Below are 23,868 nucleotides of genomic sequence, written 5' to 3'. Positions count from 1 at the left end.
ATATGCTACCTGACCAATGTTCAATAAATAATGTCTGACTTAAATTTTTTTGAAAACTGAGCACAATGATACTTTGTGTTCATAGTACTTTAGAATACTTTCTTATTACATAGCTCCTCAGAAATGAATTTACTGAGGCTGCCAATTTTTAGCCAAAGCGTAGAAGGAAATGTGTCTGATGCCAGTAGGAAATTCAGTGAAAACATAACATTAATATCTATGCTATCCCATATATATATTTGCAAGAATGGTATGCATCATTAAAATGCTTAATTCTAAAGTGTGTATAAATTATTATTTTTAAGCAATTATATTTGAGGTGGATATCATTATGAAGGCAACATTCAGCATATTTTATCAGCCACCAAGAGAATTAAGGCAGCTTGTGATAGAAAGGATAAATGATTATTCATCAGTCAGAGCTGAACATAAATTCTATGTCTACTAGCAGCTCCATGTTACTAGTATTGCTGTTTGGCTAGACCTTTTAAATGCTATTTCTTGTCATGGTGAAGTCTGAGTAGAAGATTGCAAAAGAAATACTCCTACTTAGGTTGTCAGATCTGATTTTAATTATTCACATCTGTTGGCAGTGTTTGCCTAGATTATAGAATTTGAAGTGAATCATCTTGTCACAGCTTCTCAAATATTTAGATCTTCCACTTATTTGTCAAGAACCAGAGGAAGATATTATAAAGGAGAGCCTAATATGGTAAACATTTTTCTCTCTCATGCTGCAATTGATACGTCTTTTCTCTATTAAAATAGTGCTAAAGGAGTAGAGAACTGAAGTAAACCATCTCTCACTGTGTGTGTGTGTGTATGTATGTGTGTGTATATATATATAAAAATTTATAAACAACATAAGAAAAGTATAAAGATCTAGAAATAAGTGACAAATGGGGCAAAGTGTAACATGATAGGTCATGCTTGACTAGCCAGGTATATTTTAATATATAACTAATTTTCTAGACCAAGGAAATGTAGTAGATTAATTGGTCTAGACTTTTAAGTCTTTTATGTCTTTCAAGAAGCATGCTTAAAATGTAAATTACTGGGCCAAAAGGCAGTGAGCCTAGTGGGCGGCTTCAAGACCTTTCACATGACTCACGAGACTTCAGTATTTCTTGCTCTGATGGCAGCATAAAAAGTAGAAATCTCTGATGAAATTTGCTGACAGTGCAGCGCTAGGAGACATATGGGGAAGACTGGGATATGTTGCAGTCATGATAAAGTAATGATTTGATTTTAGGATGTATTATTTAAAAGTATTAATGTCACTGGATAAGGCACTAGTAAAATCCCTCTGGAGTACTAGGCACAGTTTGTATTGTGACTTTAATAAGCTCAGGTGTGAGCAGATGCACGGAAGGGTTGTGAGGTTGACCAAAGCAATGGCATATCTAACAACACAGAGACTGCAAGAGTTGACTTGGTAACACCATAAAATTACTTAAACTGAAAGGACATTTTGACTTGGAAAAATTAAATTGGCAATTAATGCATCTAGAATGGAAATTGAAATTCTTATAGCAGTCACGGGTGTGAAGGTCAGAGAAAATATGTGTGCCTGGGCTTAAAGTGGAGCTTGATCAGTTTATGAAAGGGGTTACATAGAGTAGTTCCCAGCAATAGAAGGGTGTTGCTTCTAGTTGTGTGTTCCAAGTTCCTGTGCTCCAAGGTTATTTAATTGCCCTTATAGTGCAAGATCTTACTGAATTTCAGCTTTGTATCGTTTCATGTAATTGAAATATTAGGTGCTGAGAATGCTATAAATGGAACATCTTTACGTGAAGCTCTAAAATCTTTGGTACGTGATGGATGAATATCTGAAAGATACATGTGATATATATATCTTAACACAATCAACCAAAAGCTGTGGAGGCATGTACTTCAGGCCCCTGAGGGTCCCCCATGCTAATGATTTGAGTTGTTTCTCTATTCCAACTGGACCTAACTATCTAGCAAAATTAGCCAAAAAAAAAAAAAAAAAATTAGCCAAAAAATTGAGATTGAATACTGTTCAAAAATGGTATTTTCTTTTTAGCTTGTTCATGTAGATTTGTGTACATAGGGTACACTTGGAAAACAGTCTGGCAACCGTCTGTGCTGTTTAGTGGTACCTACCATTGTCTGATGTGGCATCCAGGTACATGCAGAAAGAAGAGCAAATAGAAGAAACTGATTGGTGTAACTGGCTCACCTGTAAGACATATGTCTCATATTAATCAGTATCTTTTTCATAAATAAAGCTTACTTTGAAATGATTGTAGTGTTTATGGATAACCTGAGATGTCAGACATTTGTGAAATGATTTACAACCTGATTTAAAGTGCCTACTTCGACAAGGTTATGTGTAGCTGTAATCAAAAAGGAGATATCCCAGCAGCAAAGCTCCGGACTCTGGATTTAGGTATTGCAGTAGATTGAAGACTCCAGCATTAGGCATCTTTGGTCTCAACGTGGTTAATGATTTTGAGGTAAGGTGAGAAGATGTGATTTTAAGGGTTGATACAGAGTTCTCACCTGTTAAACAGGCATCCTGTAAGAAACGGTATGTTGAGTGATGAATCTAACTTCTCTTCTGCTTGTTAGGAACATGAACGTTAGAGTTGAGGACACATGGAACATTTTTATGTGCTTAGGATCCAGACTGCTGGGTTTTCCTGCCAGTATTTGAATTAACAAGGCTCTGTTTTTGCGTGAGGGATAATACCCATGTTTTATAGGATGGCATGACATTTATCTATGAAATAGCCATTCCCTATTGCAGAGTGAAGAGATTTCAGCTAGGCATACGTCTCCAGAAGACTACTCTTAACTGTGTCCTGTAGAAAGTTGAGGGGTCCAAGAGGGTACCACAGTGCAGCCAGGGATGCAAGATTCATGAGGCCCATGGCAGAAGGACAAGAAAGGGGTTCTTGCTCTCAAGATGGTTTAAACCATGTTTTATAGGATGGCATGACATTTATCTATGAAATAGCCATTCCCTATTGCAGAGTGAAGAGATTTCAGCTAGGCATACGTCTCCAGAAGACTACTCTTAACTGTGTCCTGTAGAAAGTTGAGGGGTCCAAGAGGGTACCACAGTGCAGCCAGGGATGCAAGATTCATGAGGCCCATGGCAGAAGGACAAGAAAGGGGTTCTTGCTCTCAAGATGGTTTAAACATTTTACATCAGACTGTAATTGAATGAAAACTAGAAATAATCTACCAACTAGAAACCACAGTCTTGCCACCTTAGCTAAATCAACCACTAAGTCACAGAAGTTACAGTGTGCTCATTGGAATTAGGAATCCCCTCAGGGTGAGAAGGGATCATACCCACTCCTGCATCTGCAGCCTCATGGGGGAGTGCATGCCATCCTCAAGACTCATGAAAAAGCAGGTTACCATTTTCCCCATGTCCTTTGCACATAACATCATGAAGACATTCACACGCCTCTGTGTGTAGACTGGGAGACTTCTGTTCATAGCCAAGCAGGATGCTTTGTGGGCCAAACTTCAGGCATCTCAAGGCTAGGCTTGGTTCACTGTTGGAATTAAATACCTGAATTCTGTATAGGTCACATTTTAGGAACCAAAGTGGGAGATTTGATTCTTGTCCATAATGAATAACAAAAGAAGCAATTGCAAGGTAAGTTGTTTAGCTTGTTTAAAATGAGCAAAAGGACTACTAATATTTTGTGAAAGAAATCCATGTTTTTAGTGGGATGTTTAGTGTCTGAAAAACATAAACAATTTTATTACTGCATGTCTATCTCCTATAAAAAGCTTGTCTTAAAATGAAGAGAGTGCAGTAAAGTAAAGTTGGCAGATACTTGAAGCCCGGATGTTTTAATCCCTAATTAATTGTATGCATTTCACATTTTGGAAAAAGTTAAATAATTGCTTCTGTTTTTAAGAAAGGTTCAGAGTTTTTTGCAACTTCTATCATACAAATAATTCTATTATTTCAGTATTATGACTACTCACATTCAATAACTGCCTGTGAATTGCAGATCCACAGTCTTTTTATGCTAGCAAACATCATACAGCTTGTTCTAAAAGAGAGGAGGCCATGTGTACTACTCTTTACAACAATAATCTGAGCTGCACTGTTGATGGTCCTTTAACGCCTTTCTTTAAATCCTGTTTTTTAAAAATCAGAAAATCTGCTTAATACGCTACATTATAATGTTGCCTTGGTGGTGATACATCATGGTGTTTTGGGAATAATAATCAATTTTAAACTGCCCACTTGATGGTTAACAGTGAAAGAGGAGCTGGGATAAAATGAGCATTCACAGACACAAGCTGCATCTTTCAGAATAAATAACACTTATTTTAATGAAGAAAATGTTTATAGGATGACATGTATAAAATGCAACACTGTTTCCCAGTATTGCTGGTTTGTTTTAAAGCAGAGCATATAAACAATTCTGCATTGAAGTGTGACCACATTCTATTTGGTGATGTTTTCTTTGGAAATTTAAATGTCTTTTACTAGGAGAGGAGGGTAGACAGAAAATTGATTTTGTGCAATATACAAATAAAAACAATCTGTTAGTAAATCTATAAATATATTCCCTTTGTTTTAGAAAACAACAGCAATTTAAAATCTCTGTCAGTGGGGTGGCCTAAAATTGAAGGAAAATGAAAGATTTATTGTGGTCAGGGGGCATTCAGTCAATTGGAATTCACACCCCTGCAGCATTCAGCCAATTGAAGTTGGATGGTAGGATTAATAATCAATAGGTGAAATACACTTTTACTCAACAAGTAGAAGAGCAAGAATGATTAATTAATGGTGTTTCATTTCACCCCAAGGCGTGCAGAAACAAGAGGTGGTGTGTAAAAGGCTGGATGACAACTCCATTGTACAAAACAATTACTGTGACCCTGACAGTAAGCCTCCAGAAAACCAAAGAGCCTGCAACACTGAGCCTTGCCCACCTGAGTAAGTCATTGATCACTAAGAGGGACATGTGTTTTGCATAGATAGAAAAATCTTTGTAATCTATTATAAATCCTGTTGACAAAATGTGTGTAAAATTCTGACCTGGTATTAGGGTCCTGTCTTACCAGACAGGATACTTGGTTTTGGTTTTTGGTTATGGTTTTTTGTTCCTCTGAAATCAGTTGTGGAAAATACGTACTTTGAACTAGAGGAGGCCTGATTTGACTGAGGAATGGTGGTGTTTAAATGACACAAAACAGCTCAGACATTGTAAGTAAAAAGATACTAGCAAAGCAGTTTCTTAGGGTGTAAATGTCAGATGTGGTCAGTAGTGCTCAGAGTAGAACTGGGGACCATTCTTAAGGCAACAATGACAGAAGAATCTTGAGGTGAGACTGATTTTGCCATAGATATTTATATTACATACTAAATGTTTGCCATATTTTTAAGTATATTAAAATTTGTGTTAGGTGTTCACATGAGAAATCGCAAACATACAAACGGCTTAGTAGATAATAGTTTTGTCAAACAACTTTCCAGGATAGTCAGTGTTGTACAGTAATGCTGTGTGCCTTCAGGATTAGGTGCCTACTTGGTTACATCTACTTAGTTTTATTTTTAAGGGTAGCTGTATGCTATATACTGAAAAGTTCATTAAAAACACAGCAGCTCATTTGTTCAAAAATTAATTTGGCAAGGACCTATAGCATAGCTTAATCTCACTACAAAAGCTGTTTAGAAACAGTTGTGATATTTTGCACTAGAAAATAATTTCAGCATATGCACAACAGCTCCTTCTTATGTTTTGAGACAAATGAAACTTCTGGAAGAAATGGAAGAGATACAACAGTTTATTGATTGACAGGTTTGGTGATAATCTGTAGCTATGTTCTAATTGGGCATGAAAATCATTAATCCTGATTAAATGTAGATATTGCACAATAAAGAAATACTGTGGTCTCTTTTAAATGTCTCTTAGAAACTGTAGAATTGTAGCATGAAGGACACTGGGAGGAATGAGACAAGACTGTAATGCATTAAAATACCAACAGGTCTTCATGAAGCCAGTTTCTTCTTAGTATCAGCTGCTTCCCTGGTGTGGTGACTGGTTGCAGGATGGCAGGGCGATGTCTTCTACACTTACCCTGTGTCATGTACCATACTCATTTGACATAAACAGAAGTGAAGTCATTACACTGCTCTCACCTTGAGTGTGTTTGAATGTGAATTTGCTGTCTCAAAAACAGGTCTAAAGTAGGTCTAAATCATTGTCCCCACAGTCTATGTGTAAATATATGTTTACCGTGCAAGGATATGCACATGGATTCTGTTTGGGTAACACTTTGTTTAGCATGCTTAGCATGGCTATAAGTGCACTGACTAAACTCTCACATGATGTACCTGAAAGCAGAACTTGGGAAATGGTCATGTTTGGTCATTTCCTTTTTACTAAATACATCCCTATCCCCTGCCTTTGTGTGGCTTAGCTATTAACAAAGTAGCACTTTAAAAAGTAGTGTTAACATAGTTATTCCAAACTAGTTAATTTTTACTTTTTGCACTGACATTATTTAAAAAACAAAAACAAGAAAAAACCCAGCCCACAAAACAGGACACTTCTGGATTCTCCAGTCAGTACAGGAGGGACATTGATGAACATGGTGAAACTCAAATCATCAAGATTCTGAAAGTGGGTACTGTGTATTAATCAGCATCTGCTTGAATATGTCAGAGCACTTCAGCCCATATCTGCCTCCATTCTGATGTTCCCCACAGAGTGAATACAAAGTGCCAAACTCCTAAGGAAGGGTTCTTGATTCCTGATCATGTAAGTAGTCTAGAAGAAGGCTGTTCAAATAACAGATAGTTATCCATAGCATTTTGATCCTTTTGGCTGGAAGATCTGTCACCCAGTAAGACTTGCTCTTTACACAGAGTGGCCAAATACTTCCTTTTTTAATTAACACAATTTCGCTTTCCTTGTGGTGTATACCAAAAGTTAGGAAAATATTACTCTTCCTAACTGAAAGCCAGTTACATTATACTTGATGTCCCTGAGCAGCTATGATAAGTAACTCTTGAAGTTCCAGATTTCAAGAATTGATACAGGTAACTGTCATAGTTCTATGAATCACGAACAGTACTGTCTTGTCATACAGTATAAACATAAAAGGTATCTGAGAATGCATTTAAGTAAATCATAGTACAAGCTAAAAATTAACACCTCAGCCTTTCCGAAGCTCTAAAGAGCTTCTAATTCTCCCTGCTGTGGTAAAAGTGTAAGTTTGGTGGCGAAAAATCACAAATTAATTATCTTTTGCTGGGAAATTAATGACAGAATATGGCATATTTGTTTGCATCTCTGCATTGATCTAGGGTCATACTGGAATATATTACACATTCTGTAACACAAGACAGGATAGCAGCGCATGTTTTTTTGACAGAGCCTTCAGAAAATGACAAATCTTATGAGGCAGCTCCAAGCATACCTCCAGGAGCATCCACAGTGACTGACATGCCTGGCATTTTTGGCATGTTGGCAACGGGATAGCGTACTAGACTTCACCTTCATCCTTTGCAAGGATCATTCAGGAGAGTGTATCTAATCAACATAGGAAATATTGAAAACCAAATGTGAAGACAATGTGAAGAGATATTTCCAGTGAATTGAGCTGCATTAACCATTCATCAGTAGAAAAAAACCAAAAAAACATTACAGCCAGATTAACAGCTGCTTTAATCTCTGCGGCAACACGAAGTAATCTAAATATACTGTACAACTCCTGACTTTTACTATGTACATGCAAACACTCAGACGTTCCCTCTAGCAGCCATCATGCAGTGCTTTAAATTTTTAAATATTTCTTGAGGTAATTTTTTGTGGGATGAATACAGTTTTACTAGTGTTCACTTTACTTTAATAAATAAGAATATTTTGCATTTCAGTATAGCCTTTTGTAAAAAAGCTTAGAAATGTTTCATAATCAGATGAGAATTAACTCTCAGAAAGCCCAATTTTGGGATCAAATTATTTTATTGTAATGATACTAGAGAGGCAAACGTCTTGGTTTTTAACTTGTGCTGTAACATACGTCAGTGGTTCCCAAACATTTCCAGTTGCAAACCACTTTCAGAGGAATAATTCCAGGCAAGTCCAGTACAAATGTACTTAAATAGCTGCAGTTTTGTCAGGCTCAAGTCCTTTCTAACTGCTGTAGCCTAGGCTGGAAATTGCTGCTCTAGAAGAATACAAAGAAGTATTATTATTGGAAGATACAACTGCATGAGGCATAAATTATATTATATTATCTTTATTATAATAATAAAGACCATTTCACTGTGAATACGTGTATTGTTAATGATGATTTAGGTTTAGTAATTTAAACTATTTGGCTTCTGGGTTTGTGCAGTTATCTGATCTGTTTCCGAAATGCATTCATTAACTGAGTCTCCTAATTTTTTCTATCCAGATGGTTTATAGGAGATTGGTCAGAATGCAGTAAGACTTGTGATGGAGGAATGCGTTCACGAACAGTTCTCTGTATCAGAAAGATTGGACCTTCTGAGGAGGAGACGCTGGACAATACCAACTGTTTAACACACCGACCTATTGAAAAAGAGCCCTGTAACAATCAGTCCTGTCCCCCACAGTGGGTCACTTTGGACTGGTCAGAAGTAAGGAAATTTTGCTGTGTTAGCTCATTTGTAATAGTGGAGACAAGAGTTCTGACCGTGGAATATTAGTACATTTTCTATCACTGCTTGCCAAGTAAAGGATTAATAAGAAATTCAAAACCTCATAGATTTAGTATTGAAGCAGCTTTTTCTTTTTTCATTCCTTCTGTGCTGTCAGTTCTGTTGTTCTGACAAGCGATTATGACCTGTTTCTGTGAATCAAAGTAGAAAAATAGTAAAATATGAAATAGAATAGTGAAGTAGTAAAAAAAGACCCCATGAAACAAAAAAACTCTAGAATAGCCATTTGGTATGAGATAACTGTCTTAAAGAAAAAAGCAATTTCCATTTCCATTGTTTCTTGAACAGGCAAATAGCTGGATAGTAGAGATGATGGGTTTACAATATCAGAAGCCAGAATAAACTGTGGGTTTTTTTTTTCTGAAGTAACCATGCTGATGTAAAGCATCACCTTTCTTAGCAACATGCCTCAAGAGGCCAACCTGAAAGTTGGTATTCTCTTCATTAAAGAGTATATTCTCTTTATTAAAGTATAAGCTTTGGCTTATACTATAGCAGGTATCACCATACTTAATGAAAGTATAAGCCAAGCTTATACTACACCTTATACTGATTCAAGTATTAAGAATGTGAACCAGTGGAGCTGAAAGGAAAAGCAGATACATTTGAACGGGACTGCATCACATGCAAATCAAGGTGCAAAAATGTCAGTATACTTTTTCAAATCCTTGCTATCCTGGACCCCCATCTCACCCTACTTTTTATCTCAAAGTACCCTTTGGAGTACTTACAAGTTAGGATTTCCTGTGTTTCCATGTCTGTGTCCTTGCTGTCAAATGCAGCCATATCATATAATCCCTTTCATAAATTGATTAAACTATGTTTTAGAATTAGTTAATTTGCGGGTTTGTCCCACTGCTTCTTGAAAAACTATTCCTGAACTTCAATCTTTGAATTGCGAGAAGTGTTTTAATGTTCTAGTTCCATGCCAGTTTATGTCTGTTTGCTTTTGTTATCTGAAACAGCCCTTCTTCCTTTCCAGGGATTCATCAGAAATTAATTAATCTTGATCACATTCTGCTTTCATGTTTCAGTTTGAAGTCATCCTTTTGGGAATGGATGACTAGAGTTAAATGTATATATTGTACCAGAGGAGTTGTCACGTGTACCTCATTCTTTTGTTTCCTGCCTCTACTGAAAATACCCGTAACCTACAGTGTATCGGTATACCCTAAATAAGCTGCTTCTGTTCCACAGCTATCACACACTGATTACGTAAAGTCATCTTACACTCTGTTAATAGATCCAGATCTTTATAATTCTTTTTTAATTTCTTGTTGGTTTTTTTCCCCCGAAATGCATGCTCTTGCATGTCATACTGCCAAAATTCACCTCATTTCAATTATTAACGTCTTGATGGTTGTCCAGTTCTTTCTGTAGAGCATACCTCTGTAGCATCAAAGTCAGTTAGTTACCTGTGCTATCTGCTAGTTCCAGTAATTTCAGAAACAGTGAACAACTGAAACTGCTTTTGTATGAACATCATTAAGTAGTCTGGAAAGAAATATGAATCAGATTAGTCCTGTGACTGATCCTAGCAGGTCTTTGCAGGTAGCATCTCTCAAATCCTACACTTTACCCAGTTCATCCCCCTTTCAAATACTTTACTGAAGCCCAGGTAGGTTAGAACTGTTCCACTTCCTTTGTCTAAAAAAACGAAAGGATGCTATTAGAATAAACTGGAATGATCTGCCAATGATATACCCATGATTCATTGTATCCCATTTTCAGTGTACTTGCTTGCCTTTAAACAGTCTTTCATTAAAAGTAAATGATATATCACTGGATACTATAAAGAAGGTTGATGTGCCTGTAGCTGCACAGATCTCTTCTATGTGCAAATACTTTTAGCTTCTAAAGTTGTTACAGTCTCTGGAAATTCAAAGCATGAAGAAGGAAGCCTATTAGCATCCCTGTGAGCACCCATAGAAGTGGTACAGAACAGCTTTTACCATAATTTGTTAATGCAGGTGATATAGTTCACTAAATCACAGAGTGGTTGAGGTTGGAAGGGACCTCTGGAGGTCACCTTGTCCAGCCTCGCCCCGCTCAAGTAGGGCCACCTAGAGCCAGTTACCCAGGACCATGTCCAGACAGCTTTTTAATATCCAAGGATGGAGACTCCATCTGCTATTAGTTAATAATAATATAAGCATTATGGCAGTACTTAAGAGTAGTAATATCTGCATGTTAAATTACAGTGCTGTGAGCTGTCATGGAGGCTGCTGTTGTTCACCTCCTTGCTGTCTGAATTTCACACTTGCATAATCTCCATCTGTTGTTCTTAGCTGAAGAACTACTTCTGTAGACAATTTTAAAATTATTATTATTATACAAATTATTTTTCTTCGAACAAAAGAAAAATGCGTCAATTTGCTGTTCAGCTGGTTTTGTTCTGTAAGGAATTATGAATTAAATGCCATTTTAGTGAGCTTTTATATCAAAGAAAAATCTTCTAAAATATAATGCGAACTTCTGAAATTTTTCTGTTTTCATTAATTTATTAGACAGATGCTTTTGCTTATGTTCTGAATCTCCTGTTACTTGTACCAGATTTTGTTAATAAACCTTTATCATAAAACAGGTAAGTCAGTCCCAGATTATACATCAATCTGTCTCTACTTTTATTCAGTTTAAGATAACAGATATTTTTTGGAATCAGTTCTATATAAAATTGTTGGCTTTATATCCTGAAACCTGTAGAAAAGCAGTTTCTTTCAGCAAGTTTTCTCAGTGTAGATCAGGACCTCAAGAAGCCTAGTGGCACAGTGAATATTAAAGTGTGTGTTGTTCTACATGCAGAACAATATTTTTTTACCCTACCGTTAGCCAGTGTTTCACACAAGAAGTAGGGCACCAAAATTAAGGCAGAAAAAGTATTAAAGGGTCCTTGTCCCTACCTGAAAAGGTACAGTGTATTCCAGCCATTTGAAAATGAGTCTGACTTAGAGCAGAAAGGAAGGGAGTGAGAAGGAAAGGATGGATGAGTGGGAGGGGATGTTCAGTTGAAGACTCTATCATACCACACCTGTGGCATTGGTAGTTTGTAAGCTCTTTGCATCCGTTATCACAGTACTTTATTTTTGATTGGAACATCTAGGCATCATCTCACTAGTAACAAATAATAGTATCCATGTGACAAGTTCTAGAGCCATAGATATACGTTGTCTATATACCATTGCCCTTTAGCTACCTCCTCAAGACATTGCTCACTAATGCATCATCCGTAGAGCTATCAACATTGCCACCCTCATAAGAAGCTTGAACAACTTTTTAAGGCCTTCATATCCAACCTTTTATACAGCAGGAGCGTGTTATAATTTTGAACAAAATCATTCTAATCTAAAGATTCAAGCTCTGCTAAGCTTCTGGTTGTGATGGTACTTCATCAGGATTGTGAAAAAACACCAGCTTCTTTCTGGTATGAATTTTGCCTGGTGTAGCTTGGCAAACTGGCTTGACTGATGATATCATTTTAATATAATCAGAAAAATAGCTTTTTTTTTTTCTGTTCGGGGTTCCCAGAAATATAATGTATTAAAATCCCCGTTGTAATAGATATATAAAAATTTATATATATGTATTTATATGATTTTCTGACAGAAGCATGAAAATGAAAGCAAGAGTGAACTCAAAGTGAGGAGTTGAATGCTACTGCCATTGAAAACAATGGCAAACCTTGCTACTTTTCTCTGGAATACAAGTTCTAAAGTTTTGTTTTCATACTTGGGCAATACGTGATACAAATTAAACAAGTATAGAACTCTTATATGCTAATGCACTTGTTGAGCATCAATATAGTTACACATTTTTTTACTTTTCAGTGATGATTAACAAGAAATTCTATATCTTTTTGGTCAGTGAAACAAAACCATTTCGGAAACACAGAGATTAAATAAAGTCCTTAGGAGAATGTAAAAGTGCTTTCATTGAATAGTAATTAAAGCTAGCAGTGTCTTGCCCAGCAGAATGTAGTCATTCTTGGGTAACGTCGGTTTTGCCATAAAATTTTTTATGCTTTGCAGTAGTTGAGCTTTGACTGAATTACTCTGCCCACTGTAAATTACTTCTTTTATATTTTTCCAGATAATAAAATAAATGGGCAAAAAATAATCTAAGGATTTCTTGAGAAGAGCCTTATCAGACAAGAACATTTATTTTGCATTCATATTGCCATTAATCATGACTTCCACTGAGTGAGTCAAAAATTCTAGAAGCATTTAGTAATGGAAGACACCTTTTCCTGTTTTTGTTTGTCTGGGTATTTTGTCTTGCATTTGTTTTGGAGACATACATTTTTTGTTAAATTCTACTGATGCTTTTCATTTTTGGTGATTCAGTATTATTGTAGGCAACCTATTTCCTTACTTCACTTTCATTTCTGGGGACAGGGTGTAGTCCATCTTATTAAGTGGAATTTTGACTATGACTCCAAAAAAGTGGTTTTTTAAGGGACATTGTTTTCTTCCAGTACCAGTTGCTGAAAGAAGATTTTTCTCAGATGGCAGCTTAGACATAGATAAAAGAGTATGTCTTCAAGCAGGACTAGAAAATGGATGCACCTAAACTCAAATTTTGATCCTCAAACTCTTGCCTATTTGTTAACACATTCTAGAGATTATGAAACAGCATAGGCACATCGGGTTTTGACATTTTTGACAAGGTCCTTTCAACCTTGTCTCTTTTCTGTTTGCTTTTGACAGCATGCTCAGTGAGAAGAGATTGAGCACAAGTGATGTGTAAGCACTCAGCTAGGAAGGGGCACTTGCTTCTAGTTCCTGCTTAAAAGTCATGCATTTTACATGAAATATTTGTGGGAGAAAGTACACGCAACATTCCATGGAATTTGGACCAGAACTGAGGAGTCATGATCATGATGCTGAAGACCTCACATACCCGTTGTCATTCTTTTTTGGTCTCTATTTAGCATTAATATTCTTTTTGTAGTTCAGCCAGAGAGATAGAGAACTTTCTTCTTTTACTTCTCTCCTTCCCCTAGTTTTCTAGGAGGCAGGTACTTAGGGTACACAAGATTTGGGTTTAAAGCCCCTTCAGTATGAGGACGATTGAACCTGGCTATTCTGTATCAGAATTCTGAACACTGACTGCTGTAGATACAGAGGCAGTAGCTTGATAGGAAAGGATAGAAAAGGATAGGGAAGGAAAGGTTAAATCTTAAGGAAGGGGATTATATATCCATTTTGCAGTTCTGGATTATAAACTGCAAATGGAGGACCCATGCCTTTGCAGCCCAGTTTAAGACCCTAAATGTAAGTGGAGATAAATTTAGGATAAACCTGTGCATTCTGTATTGACTAGTTTAGGTGGCTTCCACTGAGAGATTTTCTTAAAGATCTTGTTTTAAGGTAGGTGTATATACACACATACCCCCCTACCCACCCACCCCTACTCCTTTACCTATGTATGGGGAATATTGATATCTTACGTAGTACTGTGAAACTGTTTTCAAGTTAGGCAGAGATGCTTCAAGATTGGGCATAAAACAGTAAAGTTTGGATCACTCAAGTATTTTTTTTGAAAACTAATCTTAGGGGTTTTTCTTTTTTTCCCAGTTGTATACTGACTTGTTTTGGATGTGTGGAAGGCCTTTGGTGTGCAACCTCTTGAATATTGCTTCAGTTCCACATAGTAGTATTTCCCAGATAATGTTTTGTCTCTACAGCTGCTTTTGTATGAAAGGCAGTTCCACTCTTGACAGGTTTAGCATAATCTGTATGTAAAGTTTATGCTATCAGAAACTGATTCTAGTCCAAATACTGCAGATATGCTTATGGGATAAAGGTTAACATGCCAACAGGGAATTCTAAAACTGCATGCATTGTAGGAGAGGGTGCAGTATTTCTATCTGAATTGTCTGGTTTCTATGGAGTCCAATAAAGCATTTATCTTCCCATATGTCTATTGAGGAAAAACGTGTTCATTGTATCTCAGTGTCTGTAAGTGAGGTGGAGGGAGTCTGTACTAAGGTCGTATTAAGAACAGAGAGTTCTACTTTTAATTTCTGTGGCAGAACTTTCTACTTTGCAGCAAAGTAGACTTAATAAAAACTTAATTAAAACTTAATAAAGCAATCACCAGTCAGCATGCTTGTGTTTCTAAACATTTTAAGTTATTATTATCATCTTGGGAAAATTGTGATTATAGTTTAATTGTAAGACCATAAATATATTCTCCTGTTTTACATAATAACATTTCTGACACTTTAACTGACTTTTTACTGAGATTTTCACTATATATTTATATCAATATTTTTTCAGTGCACACCAAAGTGTGGCCCAGGATTCAAACACCGAATTGTTCTGTGCAAAAGCAGCGATCTTTTGAAAACTTTTCCAGCCGCACAATGCCAAGAGGAAAGCAAGCCGCCAGTCCGCATCCGCTGTAGTTTAGGCCGATGTCCTCCTCCTCGCTGGGTTACTGGAGACTGGGGACAGGTAAGATAGTCTCCTACACATTTGCACCTTCTGAGGATAAGGTGTTGCTGGAGATGGATAAGAGATGGTTTCCATGACTGAAACAAAAGCTTCTCCAGTTTGTCTCAGCTTGAAATGTGATTCTGAATTATAGTTGTCTGCTGAACTATAAAGGATTTGCTGACAGCAGTCTAGTTTCTACTGGATGAGTTTCTATATGCATTTTTTAAAAAATTAAATAGTTCTTATTACAGTTATTTTGGAAGGGGATTCTGGGATACAGTAATGTTGCAAGGTTTAGTATTTTTAAAACACGCTGAATTACAGGACAGGGAGCTAAATTGTTACAGGACGGGCTGAATAGTGCTACCATTATGCAGTGTTTATAAATATGATATACTGAGTTTCCTTTTTTCTTTATGTTTTTGCAGCTCAGTTATGATCAATGGCCTGTTTTAAAAATAATAAATGGCTATTTTAGTTTCTAAGTTTGCTGAGTAATTTGCCACTAATGAAAATAAAACACTTTAGCTTAACTAACCAGGGGACAATCATTTGTGGTGTTTGAGTCTAATCAGCTTTTCTTTTAGTTTTTCTTTAGTTTTTCAGATGTGCATTTATCTTAAATTGATAGTGTACTAAAACCACCATTTAGTTATAGAAATTAAAGAACTTTTTAAAACAGCAAAGTATTTTTGTTTTGAAAGATGGTTTCTTTTTTTCTGAAAAAAAGTCCTGTAGCAGATGTGAATTCTTGTTCTCCTTGGTTTATCTTCTTTATTCTAAAGTGATTATTTCTCTCTTGAAAACATGCACTTAAACTCAGACGTGATATATGAAATAGTGTAAATTATATTCTTAAATTATATTCAAATCTGAACTGTTCAGGGAGCCAACATTGCATTGTGTTTTATTTTCTTTGAAAGGCAAGTGCTCGCATATACTGTCAAAAAAGAAAAATTCTAAACTGTTTAATGAAAATTATTTTCTGTATTAACCAAAACTCTTCAGATGCCTGTCTTCTTTAAAATTTGTGCATGTGGACTGTTCCTGATTGCTTTGCTGTTTTCTTGTTTTAGATTTAAAAATTGGATCCAAGTTGTTTTACTTTTTTATCTTTCTTATTTTTAGTGTTCTGCACAGTGTGGTCTTGGGCAACAGATGAGAACAGTGCAGTGCCTCTCATACACCGGACAAGCATCCAGCGAATGTCCAGAAACACTTAGACCTCCATCAATGCAGCAGTGTGAAAGTAAATGTGACAGTACTCCCATTTCCAACACAGAAGGTAAGTTTGCAATCTTAATATAATTTATTCTGGAAAGGATAAAGTGATGTGGTCAGTATTACTGCATTAATTTATTAATAAAAGTCTACATGACATCATCTCTCAGACTGTGAATTAATTTTTTACAACTATTTTCTAATTAGTCGTTGTAGTTCAAAGGTGAATTCAATAAAAACCTGAATACAGGTTTTTACACCCTTAAATACAGGTTTTTACACCCTTAAAAATACATAGCCTAAGTTATGGACAAAATACTATTGTTTTGTGTGATTAGTTTTCCAGTCTCTTTATTGGTTCAATGGAAATGTCCATAGTAGCAGGGGAACCATGGTATACTACTCATCCACTGACCTTCTACCTGCTCAATCAGTGATCAACATAACAATGTAGTTAATTACATGTTCATTGAAAGACTAGGACCACAGATTTAATGCTACATGGTGCTACAAGCCTGGTCTTCTACTTCGACTTACTTAGCTTCTTCTAATTAACTTTTAATTTCTTGGATTTGTAATGCCTGTTTGAAATAATTACAGTACTTTTTACATGATACAGTCTAATTTAATCAGAATACTAACTAGCTTCATCATAACATATTTTTGCTAGAGGATATATTAGATAATAATGTCAAAATAAGCTTATTAATGTTTATGAAAGGCTCCAGATCCAAACTCACAAATTGTCCAAGCCAAGCTATTAGGAAATGCTGTCTTCAAAGTAGAATTGGAGGGCTACGCAGTAAAAAAAAAATAAAAATTCCTCATTGATTGTAAAAATTTAGAATAGTTGCTCACCAGGTAAGTACATTTCATTTTGTGTTGAAGGGGAAAAGGAGTAAAAAATTACCAAAACACACATGTCCAAAAATCAAGAAAGATTGCACAGCGATAGTAGTTCTTCTAAAACAGCTATTCCCTAAATTTTGATATTCCCTAAATTTTGAGTACTTGACTGTAATGTCATTAACACTGCTCCTTTTAACATAACTAATCTCTGTGCAGTAAATAATGGAGTATCTTTTGCACAGGTTCTCCAACTACATTGGAGTTCAGTAACCTATTTATATGGAGCAAATACTCTGATTTTAAATTTTAAGAAAAAGGCAAATTTATGTTACAATGTGCCCTAATTTAGTGTTCATTCAATACCTAGTGTATCCATTCAGGTTCATGCCATAGATTCAAAGTTGTTATAAAAGTTGGTCAAATGGAGATGTCTCTGATGAAATGGGAGCATACTAAAGTCTGCCCAGAAATACACTGATGATTCAGTGTATAAGCACCATAATTTACTGCTTGGAAGTTTTAATTTTAAATAGAGGCTTATCATCCCATGTTGTCATTTGAAAAACATCTTCGTGATAGAATTTTCCTTGGTTATTTTAATTCCCGATTTTATGTTTAGTGCTCTCAAATAATCTTTACGTGATGATTATCAATCTAGGAAACTTTGTGCCCTTTAAAGCTCAAAGGCTAAATGATATTTCATTTCCAAACACAGATGTTGACTTTTTCCGAAGTAAGGAAGGTAATAAAGTATAAGTGGGCATGATTTAGTCCCAGTCTCCTCTTAATTTCAAGATGACAGGGAGATGTTGTTATTTATAGTCATTACATTAGTAATTCTTCAATATTATCAGGAAAATAGGCTAATCTCCTGTAGATTAATACAAGCAGAAGTTTTCTGTGTGTGATCAATGTACGCTGGGTGGTCATGGACTTCATTACAGTGGAACTGTGCAGGGTAACTGTGAAAAGTAAGCTTGATTGCAATAGTGTTTTTCAGGGACCTACACCTTCACTGGAAAATTTTTGGGATCTACAAATAGAAAATGTTGAAAATCACTTACATAGTATTCCAGATGGACTTCAGCAATTTGGCCTGCACTCTGAGTGGGCCAGGTGTGAGCCAGCTCCTTGCTGACAGCCATGAAGCCTTGTTAACGCAGTTAGGGAGAATGGAGGGGAAAAAGATACAGCACAATCTCCTCCAATAGATACAGTTCCCAGCACGTTGCCACTTAGCATCCCGTTTTTGTTTATGTCCTGCATTGAAGGTATTTACTGGAAACCACTGATTATTTGTAAGGGGTTAAGTGGCTCAAATGGCTCAAAAGTAAATGTAAATACAATTTAAAATACTTACATCCTTTCAGAAGAACCTTGCTGCAATCCATGAAATACTAAGGGTGCCCTATCGCAAAATTAGACAAAATTTTTGTCTTCAAGGTACTTTTTTCAATGCTTTTGCACGGATTTCTTAAATATATATTCTAATTTATACACATTTCAGAGCTGCTATTAAATACTGAATATAAGAAACACAAACTGAGGATTTGCAGAATACTGTGCATGTATTGCACATTTTCTGCCTTAAAAAATCCTCTTAGTAAAGTGTTAGCCTTTAAACAGAGAGGAATATCTTTTTCAGCATACTAGAGATGATGGAAAGCTTGTAAGATTTCAAGAACTAAGTAATCCTAAAGAGCACAGCTATTCTTGCAAAGGTAATACTTTCTAAGAAAGAAATATTTGAGTTCAGGTATTTCCTTGTGAATGTAATTGTGAGAGGGGCATACTGTGCCTGTACATTCGCTTCTGTCTCTCTCCAGGTGCAGTGGGATGTGAACTGTGTATCAGTCTTTGGGTTTCAGGGAAGGAGTGAGGTCTTTTAGAGGGAGGGTTCTGCCCCTTGGGGAGTGCATGTGCATAGCAGAGCATACTTGCTTCGCACGGAGACTTTGTCCACATGCCACCTAGTAGCACTGTCTTGTGCTTTGGGCCCCGCTGTGGGGCAAAAGCAACGTCAAGAACAGGTCATCGGTTTGCAGCAGGGTCAGACTAGCTGAGGGGATTCACTTCCTATTTCAAACCCCAGCAAACCTGATTCCCTTCACTTGTCAAACTCCAGTGCTTACAGCCTATGGAACCCATTCAACGATTTCTGGAGAATTTAATTTTGCTAATGCAAGATAAGAACATACATCTTTTTGAGGAAGCTTGAGACACTCTGCGGTATGATGATCATGTTGGTAAAGTTTGGAAGCACTTTCTTGGGGAAAGTATGGGTTGTTTATGTAAAATAAGAGTCAAAATTATGGTGATACAGAAATAGTAAAAGAAAGTTATGATATATCTTAGCACATTTTACATCTGCTTTAGCTCTTTGTTTTCTTTAAACTCTTCATTGGTGATTTAGAATAGAGGGTAGGGTTTTGATGGGCTGCCACTGATGAGGGTAACATTGCATTTGCTGCTGGAAGTGAACTATAGGCAGCATGTACCACAAGATTTGAAATGTATTCAGAATTATTTTATTCTCTTAAGTATATATATGTCTGCTGAATCTAGACTGCTAAAGGCAGTCTGAAACTTTACCTGAAAAACTATTTTATCTCTTTTTATGTCATTTCAGTTTTCCTTGTACTTTGTGTGGTGTGTCTCTGCAGTCTCTGTAGCTGAAGGCACAGTATATTCTGTGATTCTATTACTGTAACATGATACTTAATACCATAATATTGTCTGATCTAGCCACAAAGTTCAGGAAGGGAGAGTTTAATACATGTTGCTTACTGAAACTTGTTAACAGTAGTTACTAGGAACAAAACGGGCTCTGCTAAACCTCTTCCATTCAACCACAGTCCTGTGAAGAATCGTCTACTTTGTCAGCCACCATATCTATTTCAAAACTGATTTTTAAAACAGAAGTTGTGGGCAACTTCCAGAATATTGTCTCACTGCTGTCCAAATGGCATTGGCTGAACAGGGTCCAGTTTCAGTTAAGAGGAATAATAACTTAAAGAAACATGAAATAGGATAATTTCAAATCCTACTTTTAGCAAAAATGCAGTTAGTGGCTTTACCTGTATTTAACTAAATACAATGTGTATGAGGGTTATTTTTGGGATTGAGTGAGCTTTTTACATCTCATCAAGATCAAGTGAACCTTTTTATTCCTCACTTCATTTATAATTCACCATCTGTCTCTCCTGTATTCCCAGTCTTCACAAACACAAGGACCTGAAATATTTCTGGAAGATATTTGACCTGTTTTGGGAAGAGTTTTTGAAACTGAGTGAAACACAGTGACCATGTGTGATTGCTGATAGAGAAATATGTCTGTTTCAACCAGCTCCCCAAATGTCTTTCCTCCTGGCATCCAATTCTGTTTCCACATTGAGAATTAAAAAATTAGAAATGTAGTACATAAAACATTGGGCAGGTGAAGTAAAAAAATTGCAGTGAAAGCACTATATTTGTGTTAATGAAATGAAAGTTTAAATCATTTCATGACCTCTGCTTATCTAGCTAAAAGCATGCATATTGCCATTATCAGAAATACCATTCAGTACAGACCCTGAAGTTCAGCCTCACTAATGCTTTCCTAGGTTCAAATACTAAAAATTCTCATCTGCACATAACTTGCTACTACAGTCTGTTCACAACATGAACACACTGTCCATAACTACCTGTTCCAGAGCAAAAATAATATACTAGGAGATTGTATGTAGAAGGAAGACAGATTGGAGTAGCTGAATGATTGTACATGCTGATTGTGTTTGTTTCACCATTACTTTTTTCTTTTCTTACCTGTTTGTTGTGTCTCTTGTCTCTTTCATACTTAGCTTACAGACATCTCAGAGTCAAGGACTGTTGTTCTGTCAGGCCTTGGAGCAACAGTGTCCTGGCCTCCAGTCTTCTAGATATCAAATTAATACAAAATACAATAATGGTCAAAGCACTGCTAGTTCATCTCCTTTTTAGTCACATTTTCTTTATAGCTGTTGTAATTTGAGAAAGATTGTAGGAGGAAGCCAGTGTCAAATGCAACCTTAAAAGAGTAAAAACTTAACAGCATGCTTTTGAGACAAATAGTTTTCTGAGAAATTAATCTAATTTCATTCTTCCCATCACTTAATTTTTGTAACTCAAACTTGTAGGGTTTACTTTTTCTCCACATACATCTCTTCCATCTTCCTACACGTGAAGCAAAGCTCCTTGCCAAAGTCCTATTTTAATATCAGTCTGGAAGGAACTGCGCAAATGCTTTTAACTAAAAAGCCACTGTCAGGCATCTGTCACAATACTCACTCCAGTGCAAAGGAAATCTGCATCAGCAACATCTGAGCTGTAGAACTTGAGTGTACCCCTGCGCTCTCAGATACAGCAGTATCTCCAGCTGTATCAGAATAAGAACTGGGCATGGACCAAACTGTTCCATTCCCTAGTCCCACCTTCTTTCTACAGAAAGGAAACTGAGCCAGAGGAGAACCATAGCATATTCCAGCAGTGCTACTGCAATATACCCCCACAAGTCACTTTAGATACAACCTGTGTGGGATGGAAAAGAAGGAATCCTTGCTCCGCATGGTTGAACTCTTGTTCTCCCTTCCTGGGAGACTTACCTGCCAGTATGACAAGGGCTGCTGAGGCAGTAAGCCCAGCATATAGGGAAAACACCGCTATGAAAAAAGCTCTTACATGTCTATTACAGGCATAAAAATGGCTTTTCTTCCTGCATAAAATAAATTGTGGGTGTGTGGAACCAAGCCTAAAGTATAATCCACCATTCAGTCCAGTCTCTGAACTCACACTGTTGGTGCCTTTATTCATAACACTCATCTTTTTCTCCATCCCTGTTAGCTGCAATGCACAGTCTATTTCAAGGATTCTTACAAATGCAGAGGCATGGTACCAAATAGTGTGAATAGTGTTAGATTTTGGATAACCTCTCATGGATGGATAAAATAACTCCTGAGAAAGAAGCCATAAAAGTATTGTAAGAAAAATGACTCACATTTCCTAGCTGTCTAAAGTGATCATTTATCCCAATAAATGATAATTCTTCCAAGACAAAGTGGGCATACTTCTCAATGTCTGGGAGAGAAGCCCTGAAACATTTTTATGGCTTTTTGAAATATATTGTGTGCACTAGGCTGGACTAGAAAGAGTAGTTAAAAAGAGGGCAAGGTGGATGGATAGAGAAGCAGCATGTTAAATGTCAAATTTTCTTTGTACTTTAATTTTTATTACTGATTTTTTCTCTTTAATGCTCTTAATTATTAGAGTGCAAAGATGTGAACAAAGTGGCATATTGCCCACTGGTGCTGAAGTTCAAGTTCTGCAGTCGAGCATACTTCAGACAGATGTGCTGCAAGACCTGCCAAGGACACTGACCCACAGAAAGCACAAGAATGTGCCTTGTTATTATCATGTGGAAGAGTGTCCATCGAAGAGAGCCACACAGCGGAATGAGATTGACGTCCTTGCAAACGCATTACCCTGTGGAAAAACGTAACCACTGGTCAGCCCCAGCTGACAGGATTTCAATATTATTTTAACTTCTGTGAAGTGGGATTTATTAATCCAAAGTGCTGGACACAGTATAAGGAGGGGATGCCAAATTGGAAAGATGCACACAACTCATATAGAATAGCTTACTGTGGAACATTTGTGTTCTTTTGACTAAATCCAATAGTCTGTTTACCTCCTTGGACCATTAAAATAATTTTTATTATGGACTTAGCAATGACACTGAATCCATTTGTATTTAAAACTGTTTAAAATGTAGCTGTTATGACTTGGTCTACTATGGAAGTAAAGAAGAATCAAAAAAAAGTTAAGTCATAGCTTAAAAATGTTAACTATTTTATCTCACGACACAGCGCCACAATTTAAATTATAAAATGAGCTTGGAAATGTTATTTAAGGAGCAGAAATTTTAAAAAAAAAGTATTTTTCCTTCATTCCACCTAATTCCCTTTGGAGTAGTCTGTATTTCCTGAACACTGCTGTGAGCCATATATAAAGCTATACTAAACAGAACATCCATGAGGGACTTAGTTTTAAGAGGTGCAACAGTTATTGCAGTGGTGCATGAAATACAAGTGTGCTATGAAACGAAATTAAATCTGTGTTGCAGGTTTATAGCCATCTTACCATTGTACAAGTGAAGCTGAGATTTCCACTGAAAGGGAACATATTTCAATATCATGGAGGAGGCAGACTCCCAACAGTAGTGAAGACCATATTGCCAGCTCCTTCACTACTACCATACAGGTTGCTTAGAACTTACACTTTGACTCCAGCTCACTTTTGTTTACAACACCATCCACAAAGAAGAAACACCTTTGTGGACGTCTAGGTCTGGTTTACATGTTACTTTCAAGTCTCCAAAACTAGGGAATTCCAATGCAAAAGATAAGCCTACTGTGTAATAGCAACAATCCTTTGCAAAGCTGAAATGTAAAATGGATTCCAGATGTTCCCTTCTTTGATACCATAGCAGAAGGGCATTCGTTTATGAGAAAGAGTATGTGAATGTGCAGTTCAGGAGACCACGTCCGAGTGGGGAAGGATTACAACCAAAGAATAAGCGACTCATTGAGGTATCTAGGTTCTGTTCAAATGAGAAGTCAAAAGTGTGCTTGAGCCAAGAGGCCTGTTGGGCTA

General features: G+C 36.6%; 1 protein-coding gene across 1 annotated transcript in view; it reads left to right on the top strand.

Annotated features, from left to right (window-relative positions):
- ADAMTS6 (ADAM metallopeptidase with thrombospondin type 1 motif 6) overlaps positions 1-22,592 on the top strand; it is a 147,230-nt gene extending 124,638 nt beyond the window's left edge. The window contains exons 20-24 of the mRNA XM_059833778.1: positions 4,810-4,939; positions 8,410-8,614; positions 14,974-15,150; positions 16,261-16,417; positions 22,483-22,592. Of these exons, the coding sequence (XP_059689761.1) occupies positions 4,810-4,939; positions 8,410-8,614; positions 14,974-15,150; positions 16,261-16,417; positions 22,483-22,592 (779 nt within the window). The remainder of the gene's footprint in view (positions 1-4,809; positions 4,940-8,409; positions 8,615-14,973; positions 15,151-16,260; positions 16,418-22,482) is intronic.
- Positions 22,593-23,868: the final 1,276 nt, after the last annotated feature.

Source organism: Gavia stellata, chromosome Z, assembly GCF_030936135.1.
Source record: "Gavia stellata isolate bGavSte3 chromosome Z, bGavSte3.hap2, whole genome shotgun sequence".
Lineage (NCBI taxonomy): Eukaryota > Metazoa > Chordata > Aves > Gaviiformes > Gaviidae > Gavia > Gavia stellata.
Note: the sequence above shows the minus strand (reverse complement) of the source record. Positions and strands in the feature narration are given on the sequence as shown.